Below are 17,810 nucleotides of genomic sequence, written 5' to 3'. Positions count from 1 at the left end.
AAGTCGCATTATGAAATAAATAGACAAAACGGGAATTTTGAAGTAAAGACTGACTTTGAAAAAAGGGCATTTTGGAATAAAAACGGCTGGAAATAAATAAAATGCCTCAGCAATAATCTCTGTTATTGGGAAAAATAATGACCATGAAATAATATTTCAAATTAATAAGTAAATTTATATAGCAGAATGCTATATATTTCACAATAATGAGCATTTTTTTCAAAATGTCTTCCATTATTTCACAATTTCATTCTCACATTACATATCTGTGTCTTATTTATTCAATTGTTATTTATTTCATCATGACCTATTTATTTATTTAATTTTGAACACTTTGGAGTTCCATACAGGGCAACTTGCAATACTTGCAAAGTAGATATTTCATTTAAGGGAGGAAAAACTACGAATATGAAAAAGCATTTGCTCACAAAACACGCGACGACCTTAAATGAATGTCATGTTTTTGATTCCGCTCCGGACAAGTGAATCTCAACCCAGCAGCAGCGCTAACGTTTGCACGTCCTCTCCCGTTAATGTGGCAGGTAAATAATCAACTAACAGTGCATATTATGTTAGCGCGATCTGCCTTATTACAAAACCTGCCATTACTGTGCATTGAGGTGACCATGATGAGAGAGACAGACAGAGTCTGGCTCAGATGCTGGCAGTTCTCGCTGCAGTCTACCGGTAGTGTCTCCTTTCAGGCCAGGATAGACGAATGTCACAGAGCAGTGACTGAGTTTATGGTCAAAGGCTTGCACCTATTTGCCACAGCAGATGCCCCCGATTTACGATAAGTGAATGTGTTTAATTGTAGGCAGGGACATTACTGGATATTCTTGTGGAATTGCTACAGAATAATTTATGTTATACTTTGTTATTGCTGCAGAAGAATATTTATTTTATTATTTTACATTTACATTTTTTTTCGTGGGGACCCTGTGACCCATTGATTTCTTAAGATCTCACTGTTGGGTTTGTAAGGCAATGTTACTCCTAAATTTCTATCTTGTTTAAAGAGAAGATATAAAACAAAGTTCTAAGCTAATCGACCTTAGTGTTCTCCTTTTTAAAAAATAAGAATCGATAAGAGAATCAATAAAGTATTATATCGTTAAACAGAATCGAAAATGAAATCGGAATCGTGAAAATCTTTTCAATACCCATCCCTACCAGTCAGCCTCCACTCCGTGTACTTTAAATCTTATCACTCCCATTTTCCCCTGAAGACACTGAATGGATGGGTGGATGGATGGACAGCATAATTGTTTATATGAAATTTGCAGTGTTTTTTGGTATTAGTGTAATATTGCAGCTAGCTTGTCTATCTTGAGATCTGTTCTATAGCAAATGCAAGAAAAAATGTTTTAAGAAAGCAAATAAGTTGGTATTCTAAAGAATATGATTGTTTTCTTGCAGGATGCCAGGAGGTGGTGTGGTCACCTGCAGGTTCAAGGTCATTGTATTCCGAACCCAGATCCACTGGGTTGTGACAAAGGAAAGTTGCAACAATGCTAAAGACTTTCTTCAGGCCATTGCATTTGGATTCGGACAGTAATGCCAGGACTGGAAGCAAACCATCCTTAAAATAAACAACATTTCAAGCTTCTGTGTTTGAATGCAAAACAAATGTGTTGTTTGAGCTAAAGACCCCACTTGTGGCTCAATGATAAATTAATTTGTGGCAGGGAGGTGTGGTCATTGGCTCCACTGCAGAGGAGGGGTGGTGCATCGGGCTTGAGGGGCAGTGTCAGAGAGGCTGAGGTCCAGGTGGAGGGAATTAGCCTGATGAACTCTGCCCTGCCATTATAATCCAATGGCATTGCATGAGGGTACTGATAAAACTCTGGAGCGAATAATGGCCTGATTTTATTGGTCTTGCATCTGAGCGGATGTGCGCCGACGGTGCGCGTACTGCCTGGATTGTCAGCTGGTTTACCAGCCAGCCATCCCAAAAGTACCTTTTCATGAGAAAATTTGCTCCAGGCACAGGAACATCAACAGTGCCTGCACAACAGAGGGGCTAGACTCAAGCAATTTTCACTAGGATACAAAGTGCTTCCAGCCAAAAGTGACTCACCAAGTTGCAAGGGCCAAATTCCACAATTCCCGCCTCCTTCCATTGTGATAACCATCTCACACAGGCCCAGAGAGCGGCTGTTGCTGCAGGGTTTTGCAGACGTGTTCTCCCCCCTGCCCGGCTGTACGACTCTCATAGGGCACCATTAGAAAAAAATTACAGCCTTGAAAAAAAACATGTAAACCTTTCAATTCATTGGTCTGAAGTTATAGAGGCGTTAATGCACAAAAGGAGACCAGACATACCAATATAAGCTGAAAAAAGCTGCCTTGGACCCCTCAAAAGCAGGACTATTCTCACCCCCACAAAGACATTTTTTGAGAACCTAGCCAATATGTTTTTATTGAATTGAAAGAAAATGGTTACCATTTTCTCTCTTAACCCTTGTCCACTCTATGATGCCCTCACATTTTTTCCCCAGCTGCACTTTCAATGGCTGAAAGACTAGAACACACTGAATATTTACAATTTTCCCTTTTTAGATCCATGATCCATGGAGTGCTTAGATCCATGAGCACTCTGGTCAACTTTGTTGTTTTAAAGTGCTATATAAATAAAGTTGAATTGGATTGGAGTGGATGAGATGAGCCTTCACTGAGCAGGCTGATCAAAACAGAGGCCAGGACTCAGTGATCCTCACTGCACTTGGAAACAGAATCAAATACAACTTGACCAAGAAATGAAGTCACTAAGAAGAACACGTGTTTCACTTCAATTTTATTATTTATCGCGCAACATAAAACAATATTGTGGGTTGGTTTTTTATTCTTTTTTTCTTTTTTAACCACATACACTATGTATTCACATAATACACCATACAGCTACAAAGAGAGAGAGAGACTGAACAAAAACACTTTTTTTCCTTTTTTTTTTTTACATACTGCATCCTTGACATGAAAAATAAAGAACCAAGAACAATCCTCAAACTTAACGGAATGTAGCTGCCAGTTGTGTTGGTTCACTTTCTTTTTCTTTCTTTTCCTTTTGTTTAATTTTATGGGTCAGGGTCCAAGTCTCTATCCCAAATTTCAAGTGTTCGTTAAATTAGGACTGTGGGCCATACACAGTTAGATGCAAATCTATGTGTGTTTATCTATGTGTGTCAAAAACTATACAAAATTTAGAAGAAAGAGAGGGAGTGAGTAAAGGAAGTGCATCACTTGGGAGAGGAACAGGGAGGCAGTACGCAATTTTTTTTTTTTTTGTGTCGTTCAAATATCTTAGCATTCAGTTAACATGAACATGTACAACATACTCAAAAGATCATTTGAATAGCCTCTGGTACTTGCACAGTACCAAATGTAAAACCCAGCTAACAGTCTTCATATAATATGATTCTATATCTCGTCCTATTTTAAATGAATTCAAGTACAGTATGGAATGAAGATTAATAGAGAATGTAATCAACAGTTTGAGTGCACCACCTGCCCTCAAAAAGAGATGTAAATTTGTAGCGTTGTAACAAAAGACTTTTCATAAAGTCAGCACCAGGGCAGCTTCCCTTCCTGTGAAACTGCTTTAATCAAAAGTATAGTTCTCTTGACATTCGAAGAGCTCAGAAAAATATTTGTGGTAATTATTTATCCCTCGCTTTTTTTTCCTTTTTTGTATTTTTTTTAACACAGTGAATTTTTAAGGTATAGCATCATAGCACCGACTGAACCGACTCACCCCCCAGGATCTCAGTACTTGTCCGCTTGGGAGGTGGTGCCTCTCATGAGAACCATCCACCAAAGTTATGAAGCATTTAGAAATGTACAAAGTCACCAAGATATCATATGCACCATATCCTCAGCACCCTTTTGTTGTTTCGGTAATTGTTTGTGTTGTGTGTGTGTGTGTGTGTGTGTGTGTGTGTGTGTGTGTGTGTGTGTGTGTGTGTGACTAATATATGGGCAAGTCTTAAGCTCAATACGTAAAATGGGTCTTGTTACTGCACTATCAAACTACTGTTAGACATGGCGTGGGTCACCTAATTATCATGGCAAATGAAAGATCTGCAGTCTTCCGCGGGGGAGCTGTGATTTTTCTGCCACGTGCATACTTGGCTATTACAAAAGCTGAAGCGAATAATAATGATGACACATCTAAGCAAGCAGGGCGGTGGTAACACAACTGACAAAGACTGCTGGGCAGTAACTCATTAAAGCGTCGCCCAATGTTTCACCTCAGACTGGCTCCGTGGCAGTCAGTATAGTTATAGGGGGGGTGTTTGATAGTAAATAATAGTTCGTCATTGAAAAACTTCCCATTCTCTCTCCTGTTGACACTCAGAAGAAAAACTCTGTACTGTTCTAACGTCTGTATGATAAATATGAAGCCGCAGCTATCAGACAGCTGAGATCAGCATAAAGACCGGGCACACAGGAAGCAACATAGGTAACAAAATCTGCCCGCCAGCAGCTTTAAAGCTCACTCTGTTTTCTCTGTTTCCTTTTTGTTATTTTTTTTTCTTTTCAGAGGACTTTGTACCAGACTGTTTCCAGGCTGGAAGCAGTGATTCTTTTTTATTTTTTATGAAATATCTGCTGGTGGTCTTGTTAGCCTGGGATGTAACCCCCTGTAAAACCAATGTGACAATGGTGTTGACAAACCTTACTTAACGTGTGTTAAAGAGGTTTAAAGTGCTGGCAGTTTGATTTTAGTTAGGCTAGCTGTTTCCCCATGTTTTCAGCCAATATGCTAAGCTAAGCTAATCAGCTGCTTAAGTCAAGCTAGTAAACTAGCCAAGAGGTAACTCTTATCACGCTCGTGGGAATGTGGGAATCACATTATTCAGATTTTGGCATTTGTTTGGGGGTTTTTTTTAAAATACGATGCTGTCATGAATCTGTCACAGAGTTTGAGAATGTCAACAAAATTGAAAATAACAACAACTGAAAGCTGTCAAGCTAAAACTCTAAATTCATACATTAGCACAACTGCAACACGGGGGATCTCTTATTTTCGCTTTACTGTTGCCAGTGAGTCAGCTGAGTGTGGTTTCATGTTACAGAATTGGGCTGACTAAATCGTTTTCAGAAATTTCTGGGGCTCTGTCAGTCGCATGCCGACAGGGGGTACAGTATTAGGAAAGCAAAAACAGCAGAGTGACTAAGCACAGATTTGCACACAACACATTGGGGCCAAGTGTTGTTTACTGATGTTCAGGGCTGTCAGAGACTTCAAAAATACCCCCATGTCATTTGTGGTTTTGTTACTTTCCTCACAAGTTAAATAATCTTACCTAAATAGTTTGATATTTACATTTTTTATCTCTCTCTTGAGGAAATTTAAAAAAAAAAAGAAGCTTCAAGTTGTCAATAATCGGCTCTTTCTGTGTCATTAAAATCAAGATTAAAAGTGCTTTTATAAATCTTTTCTTCTTTATGTACAATTTGTATTAGCTATATAAAAAATGATGAAAAAAAACAATAACATCAAAGACAATCATTATCATTATCACCATGTAGTAATAAATAAGAGTAAAAAAAAAAAAAAAGCAGGTTAAAATGAGTGTGGAGATCTAGAGCACACAAAGGGACATGCATGATTCTCTGCCCTCAGTAGCAAGTCGTGATTGTGACCAGTGTCTCTACAGCGTGAGGTAGAGAGCTGGAGAAAATCGGGAGAGGTAACAGGGTCTTTCACAGATGACCAGGGCCTTGGCCCAAACGACCGCCCAGCAGCTGGGAGTCGGCTTGCATCAGCAGTCTCTCATTTTCATTTCTGACACATGTTGCAGGTGAACCATGTGACCACAAAGGAAAACAAAAACGAGCGATTTACAGGACTCTCACCAGGCTATCAAATAGTCTCTCTCTTTGGCTCTTTTCAGACTCACACGCACGCAAAGTGAGAGATTCATCGATCTGTTGCGCTCACGTTCGGCGCCAAACCCTGGAAGCTACAGAAATTTTCTACGGTTTCCCTTTTATCTCTCAGTACTATTTTCTCTGTGAAAAGCACTGCTAAATGGGTTACCAAGAAATGCAGTGAATGACTGTGCTTTCTCTGCCCTGTACAGTGTACTTTTCTTTTTGTTTGAGACAAAAATCACTACATGCCACAACAAACTGCAAAAAATAAAATAAAATAATAACTCCTCTAAAGGAAACCAGTTTTTGAGCCCAATGTGGAGCTGAACCACACGGTGGCCATTTTGATTGGCTGGCTCTGCGGTGACAAGGTGCCTGCAGAAGGACACGCCTCACTCTGCTCAAAGATGACAGCACCATGCAGAGAAAGGAGTGGGCCCTTCACAGTAAATCAAGTGTAATAGGAGAGCACCAGAGTGTGTGTGTGAGCACCAAAAGCACTGCTGTCCCAACACTGTTTCCTGCTGCTCCAACCCACGATGGGTTTCCGGTTCACATCTGTGGCACATTTTTAATGTCAGCTTTGCCTTCAGCTGTTTTATCAAGTCCAATCTATGGTCAGCGAGCAGGGTGGATAGCCCCCTCTAGTGGCCATGGATGGTTAAAGCAACAATGAGACAAGGCTGCCATCTAAATGAATCCCAAGTGCTTATAGGTTTGTTTGTACACACCACTTTGAAACAGCAGTCGACGCTGCCCTCTAGAGTTTACACTGGGAAGTGCTCACTCCTACTTGAATGTTATAGGAAGATAAAAGAGTGCCACCTGTGGGAATAGCAGATCTGGGTTAAATGGCTTACACAAGTAGTATCGCTTGTTTTGGCCTCTGTGGAGCACCGGGTGTGAGAACTTCAGTTCTCCGCACAGAGCACAGGAAAGCTTCTGTGAGATAACTCGTTAGGACCTTTCCCTAGCACGACACAAGTTCTGCACCTTTGTGTTAAAAGCAGTAAATCCCAGTGTTCTGGTATCCCACCTGGGCCGAAACACAAACTTTTTAGTTGCAAATACTACTTGAGCCAAATTTGAGTTAGAGCACCTAAATACAGCATCGAGTGCCATGAAGAGTAGCGGAATGGAAATCGATCAGAGCAGGAAGCTGAGCACCAGTCAGAAGCTAGAAGGGAGAGTAGGAGGAGCGCATCATCTCATCATCACGACAAGGCAAGCTGCAAAGGTTTCTCGCAGTAATGGTTAAGAGTTATTCTGAGCCTGGGGACCATTTTCTTCCTTCAGCATGACACTTGAAACCAATCGCTGCGCTTTTTCTAGGTGCCTGGAGCAAAAGGGCTTTGGTGATTTCCCTCCTTACTCTTATCTTTTGTAATATTTGTGTAGATGGTTGTTTGCTATAATGAAAAAACATACTGTCAGTGGCGTATTTGACAGTGGTGATGCTGGTACTGATTCATTAAAATCCAATGCTTTTGATCAGGATCTTCATAATGGTGATTATTGTGATTATTCTTTAAAAAGGCCCAGAAATGGCTTTATAAACTAAAAGAAATGATTGTGGTGACTATATTGTTGATTTTTCTGCCGTATCAGGGAGATAATGGCTCCTCCTTATCTAAGTACAGCTTTAAGATTGATAAGAACAAAGTCAAGTGGGGGGGAAGGGTGCATGTTTTCCAAACATGGAAAAAGCAAGTGTCCAAGTCTGTCAAACTCAGACTGATTGATTTAACAAAAATATAAAAACAAAACAAAACAGGTCACCTTATTAATAATAACATTAATGAAAAGAGCAATAATAAAAAAAAACAAGTCTTCATCATAATAATACCTGTAATAACAACATTGACAGTAACAATCATAATAATATTGATAATAATAGCAATAATTAGAATCATTAAAATTCTATAAACAAGAAAAAGCAATGGAGTTCCTCTCCGGGGAAAAGAGAGGAAGAGCACCACAGGCAGTGTGTCTGAAGCCCAAACCACTGCCTGACATGAGGTAAAAAACAATAAAAATGTCCCCCTCCTCCAAGTGGACTGTAGAGGGAGGCAGGATGGAGGGATGCCAGACTGCGGGACGGCTGAGAGACATTGATTCTGCTCAGTGCTCTCTCTCCAGCCCTCCACTGCACCACTCTGTAGCTATCAGTCACTCTGTGTCTATGTGTCCTCACACAAAGTGGCTGTAGGGCCCCGTGACGACGGTGGAGGCATAGGGAGACACAGTAACCGTAGAGGTGGTGTAGAACGAGGGGGATAACCGCGTCACCGGCCCCTCCTTCTTGTCTTTAGATTGTCCAGGTCCTGGACTAGCGCCTGCCGCCGTAGCGCCCCACTTGCGTTTCTTCCCAAGTGTCTTGATATCCTCCTGGGAGAGGCCAAGGAGAGCTGCTTCCTGCTGCCTCTGCAGTGCTCGCTCTGCCAGCAGCTTCATTTTGGCCTCCCAAAGAGCCAGGCCATGCATGGGCTGGTTGAGGTTCTTGTGCTGGTAGAAGACCAGGGAGATGCGGGAGGGGTGGGAGCGGTCAGGCTTTTTGAGTGGAGTGGTAGCATGTAGTTCCCGACGAGCACATTCGATTAGGATGGAGCCGTGGGCTGGTGCCACTGCTACCCCGCCTATGTAAGGGTCCAGGAAGTTGTGCTCACTATCAGACCAGACCTCATCCACGTCCTCTTCGCAATTCTTGGTGCTCTCGACGTCGCTCTCTGCTCGGCTGGGCGTGTAGCAGGCCTGATCTGATTGCTGCAGGGCATCGGGGAAGAGGCGACCCTCTGGAGCAGGGGAAGGGGTGTTACTTGCCACAGAACCTCCAAAAGACTTCCAGGCCTTTTCCTGGGGCCCAACCGGAGTGGAACACCGACTTTCTCCAGTCTTGGACCAGATCTTGTCGGGATAGGCCCCTGCAGGATTGCTGTGCTTCATACCAGGACTATAAGGCCCCATGCCCCATGTTTGCGGCTGTGGGCTAGCAACGGGGCTCGCCCAGTGCCTGGGGGTGCCTGGATGTGGGGTACTTGGCCGTGGTGTAAGTGGGCCTGCGTGAGAGACACCGGGCTGTGGGGTTACTGGGTGAGGGGTGCTTGGGCGTGGAGTGCCAGGGCGTGGGGAAGATTGATGTATGTTACCTTGGACCACTGTGCCTAGCTGAGGGGATGGAGATGGAGAGGGAGGTACCTGGAGTGACGGTGATGGGGCAGGGGAAGCCCTCATAGTGTTTAAGCCAAGGAAGGATGACCACTGCTGCGGGTAAGGAGAGGCCTGCCGCTGCTGGAGATGCTGGTGAAACTGCTGCTGTTTCTCCGATGAGGCCTCGGAACTTTGTTTATGCTTCTGATGGGCATCCCAAGTGGTGGGAATAAAACTTCCATTAAGCTTGTGCCCAGGCCAGGTCACAGGTTGCGAGGGGCTTCTTGATGTGTTGGCTCCGACCTGGTTCGGAAGCGTGCCTTCATAGACTGGCACATCCATAGGCTCCTGTTTGATGACCGGCGTGCCTCTGTTGGAGGACTCAGAGGAGGCAGAGGAAGGACGGGATTGGCTATAAACTGGTGCCTGGGTGTAAGTCGTGTGATTTGGTTGGTTGGTTTGCTCTGCTTGGCTGGAGCAGGAAAGAGCCACCCTGGACTGAAAGTTTTGAATGTCAGGCTTCTGATCTACCTGGACAGCTTTACAGCCAGCTCTGGGCGAAGAGCCATTTCGACCCTCATAGGTCCTCAGTACAGGGGGGAAAAGTGTATTGGGTGAGCACCTGTAGTAGGCATAATCCATTGGGGGCAAACTGGTGTGGAAACCATTTACTGTATCAGGTGCAGAGGGCTGGCCAGTTGTGGGGAGGCCTCCCCTTGCATAGAAGACGGGGTTTGTATACATGGGATTTACTGGGTCTACTGCTTGCACAGAATATCCATCTATCGATCCGTTTAAGGGTTCCTTTTTGATGTTGGGCTTCACCTCTTGTTTTATAATTGCTGTTTGTTTGACACAAAAGAAAAGTAAGGAAAATGGGTTACAAACAAGTCAAAATCTTAAAGTATTTCAGCTTTTACAATCCGGTGATAACAGGTAAACACAAAGGACATTTTAAGTTACTTAGATCTAAAACAGAAACTAACCTTTATTGCCTTGGGGTTGAGGGAAACTGCTAATGCAGACCTCGGCTTTGATCCCCGTCTTCTCCGGCGTCTCTCCTGCTTGCTGGATGAGTTTATTTTTCTTCTTCTCTGAGGCAGCCTTCTTTGCCTCTAGTCGGCGCTGTCGGCATGACTTGGCAGGTTCGGGCAACTTGCGCACCTCACGGCGGAAAGCGTTAAGCACCTGGATAGCTCCTGTCTCCATCTTGCGGTTCTGGGCCTCCTCGCTGCCAAACTCATCTGTCGGGGATAACGTGTAAAGAGGCAACACGTGGAGCTGCTCGTCCTCTGGGACTTCTCCCACTGTTCGGTTGTCCTCCTTTGTCAAAGTACACACCTGGTAGAGCGTGGCACAGAGTGTGTGATAAAACAGCCGCACTTTTTATGTAGCATTTTCAGCTCATTAACAATGTAGCCATTATTCAGTGCAAAAAAGAGAAAGGTTTAATGATCTTACCACTGTGCATCCATTGTACAGGTTGTGCTGGTCCTTATGAGCGTGAGCACAAAAGTCCATGCAAGCAGTGATTCCAGAGAATGGACGGCCTTCCTTCAAGCCCAGCCTGCATTCAGGAGCTTTGGACTCTGTCTGGCACTGAAGTAAAGGACAGAGATAGCATTAAACCAGCTATAGGAAGGGACTCATTTCTGCATTCTTAAAATACACAGAAACACAACACTTAAGATTGCTTCCTTTCTCAAAGCCAAGTCCTCACAGGTGTACTAAATCATAAGGTAATAATGCGTGCGAGTTGGTTTTGCGTCTTTAGAAACATCTCCTGCTGAGATCTTCTTTCCTATGTTGGTTTGCTAATAGACATGTGCCTGTACAACACACCTGGTTACTGTAGGCTTGTGGTGCTAGTTGCTTGTACACAGGAGCCACCTCAGTTGCCAGAAGCTGGAAGTTATCCCTGAGTTTTTCCTCCTGATGATGAAAACATGAATCACAGGTCAGACAAAACTATAAAGTGGTATCTTAAAATTTACAGATGCTATTCTGAAAAGAACAAGAAGAGAAAAGAATTTTAAAATAAAAAAAATAATATTAATCTTCTCATTTGCATACATATGTACTCATACAATGCTTGTAAAAAGGCAGCTTTCGCGTGATGAGTACCTCTTCAGGGTGTTCTCCCTGTAACCTGAACTTTCGCGGCATTTTGCTTCGTGCGTACTTGCAGCCGTTAAAGTACATACTCCATGAGCAACCAAAAGAGAAGGAAGCACCACAAGTTTCAGGATCCTTGCCTTGACAGGCACAAGTACGGCTGTAGGGGGAGACAGAGAGCACACTGAGCTTCATTCATAGAAGACGTGCAGTCTGGCATGTTTTACTACCTCGTGTGCACCACTGTAATTGAGAGTGTTAGCGAGACAGTTGGTTTCATTTGAAGCAATCAATGTTGAATGGTGTTACAGCAGATCATCTTAGACTTAAGCCACACATTTTAATAATGTCCGGTTTTATTAAAATTGCTTTATATGTCAAAGTTACTATATGTTACACACATATTGGAGGGAAACACAAAGGCAGCTTCAGTGCCTACACAGAAGATAGAAGCAAGACTTATTTCTCCATCCCAGATGGTGAGTGGTTCACATATCTAAGCCACCAGACACGGGGGTGTGTTAACATTTACTCATGGTTAGCTGAAGGGCTGGGTACTAGGTGAACAGTGTAACAGAGAACAAAATGTACACATTTCATTTTTGTCGTAATTCTTGTCTTAAAATTCACTTTTATGTCATGAATATGAACTTTGGACAAATTTGATCCGGTCAGGATATTTTCCACACTTCTCCACTGCTTCTGACTTATTCCCACTACTGGAAATATAAATACAACAATAGTGTTGTTAAAGTGAGGAAGCATTGTGAACATGCAAAGAGGCTGGACACATGACTGACTAGCAGTGAATGTGATGAACAATAACCTGTGCTTTCACACATGGGTGAAACACCACTCTGCCTTTGTACTAGAGAGTCGGCAGGTTTAAGACAGGCTAATGTCTAACCGGACTGAGTCAGACATTACTGTTGTCACACGCACTTCTGTCTAAGGATGTTTATAAATGTTCAGGACAACCATGTGTGGCATGTGTGAAAAAGATACCCAGAGTTTAAACACCATCTGCTTCAAAAATCCAGAATGAAAAACTAGCCATCCCCTACTCACTCCTCATTGAGGCCACAGCGTCGGCTGGTGGGGTTGCCATGTTTGGTGAGCGTGTCTGTGACCTCTCTGTACAGTTCGTCAGCCAGGGCCCTCGGTACACCTTCCCAGGCTATAATGACGACGATGATGACAGCATTGTCACAGCGATGGCCTGCACGTTGCCTCACCATACACAGCAGCTTCTCTTTCTCGTTGCCTCTACGGATCACCTGACAGGAAACAAAGCTTGTGAGCTTTTACTCGCACACAAAAATCCAATGCTAATAAAGCCAAATACAATTTCAGTCAGTTGATAGGATGTTCCAAGAGCTCCTTGTAGTTCCTGCATTTGGCCAGCAGATGTCCAGCACACCCATACATTTTGATATAGTGACAAACCAGACATAGTTGAGGGTTACATTTTATTTAAGAAGGATATTTACTCCTTGAACTAAAGTCTGACCCACTTCTGTGACTGAATACCACTTCTTTAAGTCAGTTCCCCTAGCTTCCTAATCTTTCTGTCTTAAAACACACCCAAACAGTCACCCTCCCTCAGCAGGGTGGTTGTTTTGAATCCATAAAGTCATTAGCAGGATGTGTCAGGGGTGACACAGGAGAGGAGGCCAGGCAGTTGTCACAGAGTGAGACCTCCTACTGATTTGCTCACTGTGGATGGCAACTCGCCTGTGTGTCTCCCCAGGACCCCTCACTATACAAACATGCACACACACTCACATGTCACATAAATTGCTTGTTGACAGGCTGTCAGTGTTGGCAGGTGGGATAAACACTGAAAAAAACTCTCACTCTCACTTTTTTATCTTTCACTTGAACTGACACAAATGTTAGCACCCGGTCAGCCTCTCTTTACTCTTAGGGCCTTGGTTGGTCAAAGCCCATTGGTCGCTTTGTGCACTCCTGGAGATACCATCGGAAAGCGTCACAGGTACCTGCTGCAGTATTCTCCTGAACAATAGGCGTCGCTCCACATCAGCGCTGATACAGGAGAAGACGAAGGCAAAACTGGAAGCAAAGCCTCATCTTTTCAAACTGCTGCAGCATATCCCACGGTATAATCTATGTACCGCTGAGCTTCTGTATTCATCATTAAAACCAAGGTAAAAATGACACGATTGTACATGCGTGTCTTCAACCTGATTGCAGCTGTAGCACCATGTAACAAGAGGTGCACAACAGCAGCTAGGGCGTCAACTCTTTACCAGTCGGAGGGTATAACAGGCTCTTTAGTGGAACATTCATTTATAAAATGAACATAATTTTTACTGATGCATGAATCAAACGAGCAGTAAACTTCTTATAGACTTCAGCTCAAGATATTACTCCCCTGGCTGTTAGAAAGGCACTTAGCACTGGTTTCACTTTTCAGACCCAAAAGCTATGACATGCCCCTCCTTTATATACAGTGTAGGGACATGTTTCTCAACACTATTGCTCACTGTCTGTTGTAGGCATGTGTGTTGGAAGTTATCCAGCATCTTTCAAAACCGCATTTTGGATGTGCTGTGATGCTACTTACCCACTTAGCAATAGGACATCCGTGGGAACTCTTTCCCTCTTTGCCTGTGTAAACCACCTTCTCAATCCGGATGGCTTCCCCCTTCTCTCCAAACCTGCATACAGAGAGACGCAATTCACTGTTTTACTGCATGTCTGACTTTAGTGTTGTGACACAAAAACCTGACACTCTCAATGTCCTACATATAAAAACACATTGCAGTCATTTCTATGTTTTGTCTCCGTAGAGAAACCAAACCAACCACAAGGAACTGGGGCATTTAAATACTGAACCTTCATGTTTTGCTGCAGGGGACTTGTTATGCTCATTTCCAGCTCCATGTAACTAGAAAAGTTACATGAAGTTTTGCACATTTCAAAATATTCCTTGTTTATCTCAAGTCAGACTTGATGAAGACCCCTAAATTCATTCACTGTGTAGAACAAAGTGTTCAGCTTCCTTTAAGCCAGCTTTATTCTGAATAGCTACCGTCTCACAAACAGAAGGCCTAAATCTCAGGTAGGTGTGGCGTTCATGCAGCCAGTTCTCTGTACCTGTGAGATGGTCATATTCAGGATATCCACTCTCACTGACATCACACAGATCCAAAAGTAGAAAAATGGTGTGAAAAGGAGCATTCACAGAAGCGTGAAAGCCTGAACCTTCAAAAAGAAACTGCATATTCTGACCTTATTCTTTGAATTTTACAGAACTGACTGTAACAGCAACCAAGGAAGGTCACCTTTAAGAGCTATACTCAAACCCTCCAAAAGACTACACACATGTAGTTAGGTGCAGGTACAGTTTCTAAAGGTACTGTGTTTCAAAAAATGTTGTAAAACTGGGAAAACTTTCCAGTTTGTCCATGTGTTCAAAAACCATGGAAAAGTGTGACATTACTGATTAAGAGAGCAGAAAAATATGCTGGCCAAATGCTATTGGTACCAAAACACAATAACTATGGACAATGAACGGCTACTCAGTAGCAGTTCCAGCAGCACCTGATCAGTAACAGGAGATTTCAGATTTCCACTGAGGGATATTAATCAAAGGTTTCTTATTGCCACAAGTGACCTCATCAGCAGTGGTTCTTAGTCTTTATTCCAAATGTTCGTTTTGCCTTTCTCATTTTTCTCCACCTCTAAGTAGTCTGAGGGAGTAGCATTATATGTCAATCCTGACAAAAACAAGTCAACTTGATTAGGAGTGCATGTTCACAGTCCTCTGCTGAGATTCACACAAGCATGGCAGAGTAAATCTGATCCCTTAGCTTCCAAAACAACTCGGGCCAAAAGGACTTCTCTTGGACATATTTCTGTGCTGATAGTAGCTTGAATGCATTAGCAATTGTACACAAACATTTCTGTTTGTTTTTGTGTCCTAATGGTGCGTGGTGTGTATTTCTGCAGGTCTGTTTGTAGTTGCACAGGAGGAGAGGGGGGTCAGAGGTTGCACCGGGGCGCGGGTATGTCACTGGGCCTTGTCAGATGTTTGTTCACAGATCATATCAGGTCTCCTGTCAGCCAGATACCTGCCATTGTGAAAACCTCAGCCTTGAGCAGATTTGGCATGGCAGTGAATACGCCGTGCACCTCCTGAATAGGAATCACCCTGAGGTGGCTGAGAAAGTGGGAGGGGATTAGACTCTGTCACCACAGGGGTGGCTGGCTAGGGTGAGGGGTAGGTCAAAGGTCAGCCAGGGACTATAGGGGCTTAACATCTTGCGTCATCTCTCAAATAGCAAAAAGTGGACTCTGGTTGAACACTCCCTCCCCTCACTTACTCAAGCTGCGCTCTCTGGGAGCTAATGACTCATTGGCCCTACAGAAATCCAGCCTCTCAATGAATAGCAACTACTACAGCATTCAGCATTGTGAAAATGAAGCTTAACACAAGTGAAAGATGTGGTAAAAAAAAAAAGGTTAAAGTGTGTTTACATTCTGCAGAGAAAGATATTCGTTAATTCAACCTTGAAAAGAGTTGTTTCGTGGCATGCTTCTGCAAGATAACCCAACAGCAATTTCATTACTGAGGCTGCAGCTGCAGTTTGTTTATTAAGGGTTCTATACATGAGATTACAGGAGCAAGCAATTATTTGTGGTGTAAAGATCAAGTGGAGTTATGGTGTTTCTATCAGAAAAGGAAGTCACACTTCCTCCGTGTGTTGCAATTTGAGCTTCTCTTTTCAGTGGTTAGGTAGCCGGTCTGGCTGCACATGATTCCCCCTCCCTCTAATGGGCTCATTATGCGCGTCCACCCAGCCTCTTGCGAATGGTACCAAAGACAAAAAGCGCCATCAAGTCCTCTGGCACAAGCTGCACTTTAGTGTCATTTTGGTTTCAGCTGGTCAAGCACTCGTCAGCTTTTGCAATATTCCCCAAGTTGAAGACACGAGTGCACGATCATGTTCGTTTTGACCTCCAATTCACTGATCTATCAGTACAGGAGAGTTACAGAGATTATACAGTCTGACACTTTCTGGAAAAACTTTACATTTGCTTCCAGTTTTCACTTCTTCTACCCATACACCTGACGTAGAGGTTTAGTATGGGTGTCGCTATCGCTCAGGAGAACACTGTAGCGAGTACTCGCACCCTCAGTACTGGTACAAATGGTATGTCTGGATACTTTGCTGTTTGTGTGCAATACTGCCAATACGTGGAGCATAATGGGCCCATAAAGGTGTTCTACCTTCCCATCCTCCCTGCATTTATAAAGGGAATAAGAGTATTTAAAATTACGTTACTTTGCTCTCTAAAATGCCCTTTAAAAATAAAAGCATTTAGAAAAAAAGATCTTTAATAATGTTATTTACCTAATTTATATGCACATCTACACATATACAATCTATTTATATAGATGCACATGTGACAACACATTTTTTTTATCTTTAATTTGTGACATTTCTTGTGAAATTTTAAGTTTCACACAAACCAAACTCATTTTTACATCTACATTATTCATAAATAAGGTTACCCATCTCTCTGTCTCCCCTCACTGCTTCAATGTTCATTTTTTCCTCCATATTTTATTGTATTTTGTCATCAGTTGTTCTTCCTTCTGTGTTCTTCCCATTATCAGCTGTCATCTGCTGCTAATCCTGTGCTTTTTGCTCTGCCTGTGATATGCTGATGATGCTGATATTTCCTGTTCCTCCTACTAGATTCTAGGTCACAGATTCCCTAAGGACAAAATGTGAGGAGGAGGACTCATGAGAAGAGAAGAGAAGAGAAGAGAAGAGAAGAGAAGAGAAGAGAAGAGAAGAGAAGAGAAGAGAAGAGAAGAGAATATACCTTGTCTCCATCAGGGTTCGTATGGAGGCCACAGTAGGTCCAGATCCCAAGTGATTGTAGTAGGGCCCTTCATCTTTTTCAATTATGTGCTCTGAGGGGGGGGACAGTACAGAGTAAGAACACAACATTTTATCTGAAAAACGAATACAAACTGTAGCAGCAATTGACAATAAACACTGGATTTTTACAGTGTATCAGTGATTCCACTACAGCATGAATTCAACACAGAATCAGAACAAGATTGGGTAATATAGTCACTGCTGTTCAAATCTATAGCTTTGGTGGTAATGTCCCCTAACACCAGCCTATTTAAAACAGTTTCTCTTTTGAATTTGAATCTTTGGTTTTAAAAACATTTTTGCCTTTCACATTGACCAAAAATTTTACATCTAAGCCCCAATTCCTAACAAACCAACTCTTGGATCTGAGTGTCACTTAAATTGCACACAAAGAAGACTTGAAAAGTACAGCTTGGCTTTGCATGTTCTCACATGTTGTAGTGTTTTGTAAAAGGACAAAGGTACAGCGGATGTGCTTTGATGTATTTCTGGCCAAACTCAAAGATATTTTCTTTGTAGGTAAAGCCAGATCTTCTATGAGAAGCATGTGAAAGTAGAGCTCATTGCGACATCCAGTTCAAACACACGTTCACACACATGAACGCACACACACAGGGAGTGGTGTGGGGAGCAAAACATGGTGAAGCAGAAGCTTTTTGAGGTAGTGTGTGACTCAGTATGTAGGGATGTTTAGAGGGAGTGTTAGTGTGTGTGTTTTGTGTACATCTGAGGTGATGTTGTGCATGAGTATGT

The 17,810-nt window shown here is 42.8% G+C and overlaps 1 protein-coding gene across 4 annotated transcripts in view; it reads right to left on the bottom strand.

The window, feature by feature from the left end:
- Positions 1-2,780: 2,780 nt before the first annotated feature.
- Positions 2,781-17,810, bottom strand: part of tet3 (tet methylcytosine dioxygenase 3) — a 49,570-nt gene continuing 34,540 nt past the window's right edge. For all 4 annotated transcript variants that reach the window (XM_085293456.1, XM_085293454.1, XM_085293453.1 and 1 more), the window contains 8 exons: positions 16,999-17,089; positions 13,727-13,820; positions 12,208-12,416; positions 11,149-11,299; positions 10,867-10,956; positions 10,486-10,623; positions 10,011-10,365; positions 2,781-9,866 (listed from right to left, as the gene is read on the bottom strand). In XM_085293456.1, coding sequence (XP_085149582.1) covers positions 8,068-9,866; positions 10,011-10,365; positions 10,486-10,623; positions 10,867-10,956; positions 11,149-11,299; positions 12,208-12,416; positions 13,727-13,820; positions 16,999-17,089 — 2,927 coding nt within the window. In that variant the 3' untranslated portion in view covers positions 2,781-8,067. The remainder of the gene's footprint in view (positions 9,867-10,010; positions 10,366-10,485; positions 10,624-10,866; positions 10,957-11,148; positions 11,300-12,207; positions 12,417-13,726; positions 13,821-16,998; positions 17,090-17,810) is intronic.

The sequence above is a fragment of the Mchenga conophoros genome, linkage group LG12, assembly GCF_057382185.1.
Source record: "Mchenga conophoros isolate Kocher_MC1m ecotype Shallow Benthic linkage group LG12, M_conophoros_male_GT1.1, whole genome shotgun sequence".
In the NCBI taxonomy this organism is placed as follows: Eukaryota; Metazoa; Chordata; class Actinopteri; order Cichliformes; family Cichlidae; genus Mchenga; species Mchenga conophoros.
The sequence above is the reverse complement of the archived record's forward strand: the minus strand, read 5'-3'. Positions and strand labels throughout refer to the sequence as shown.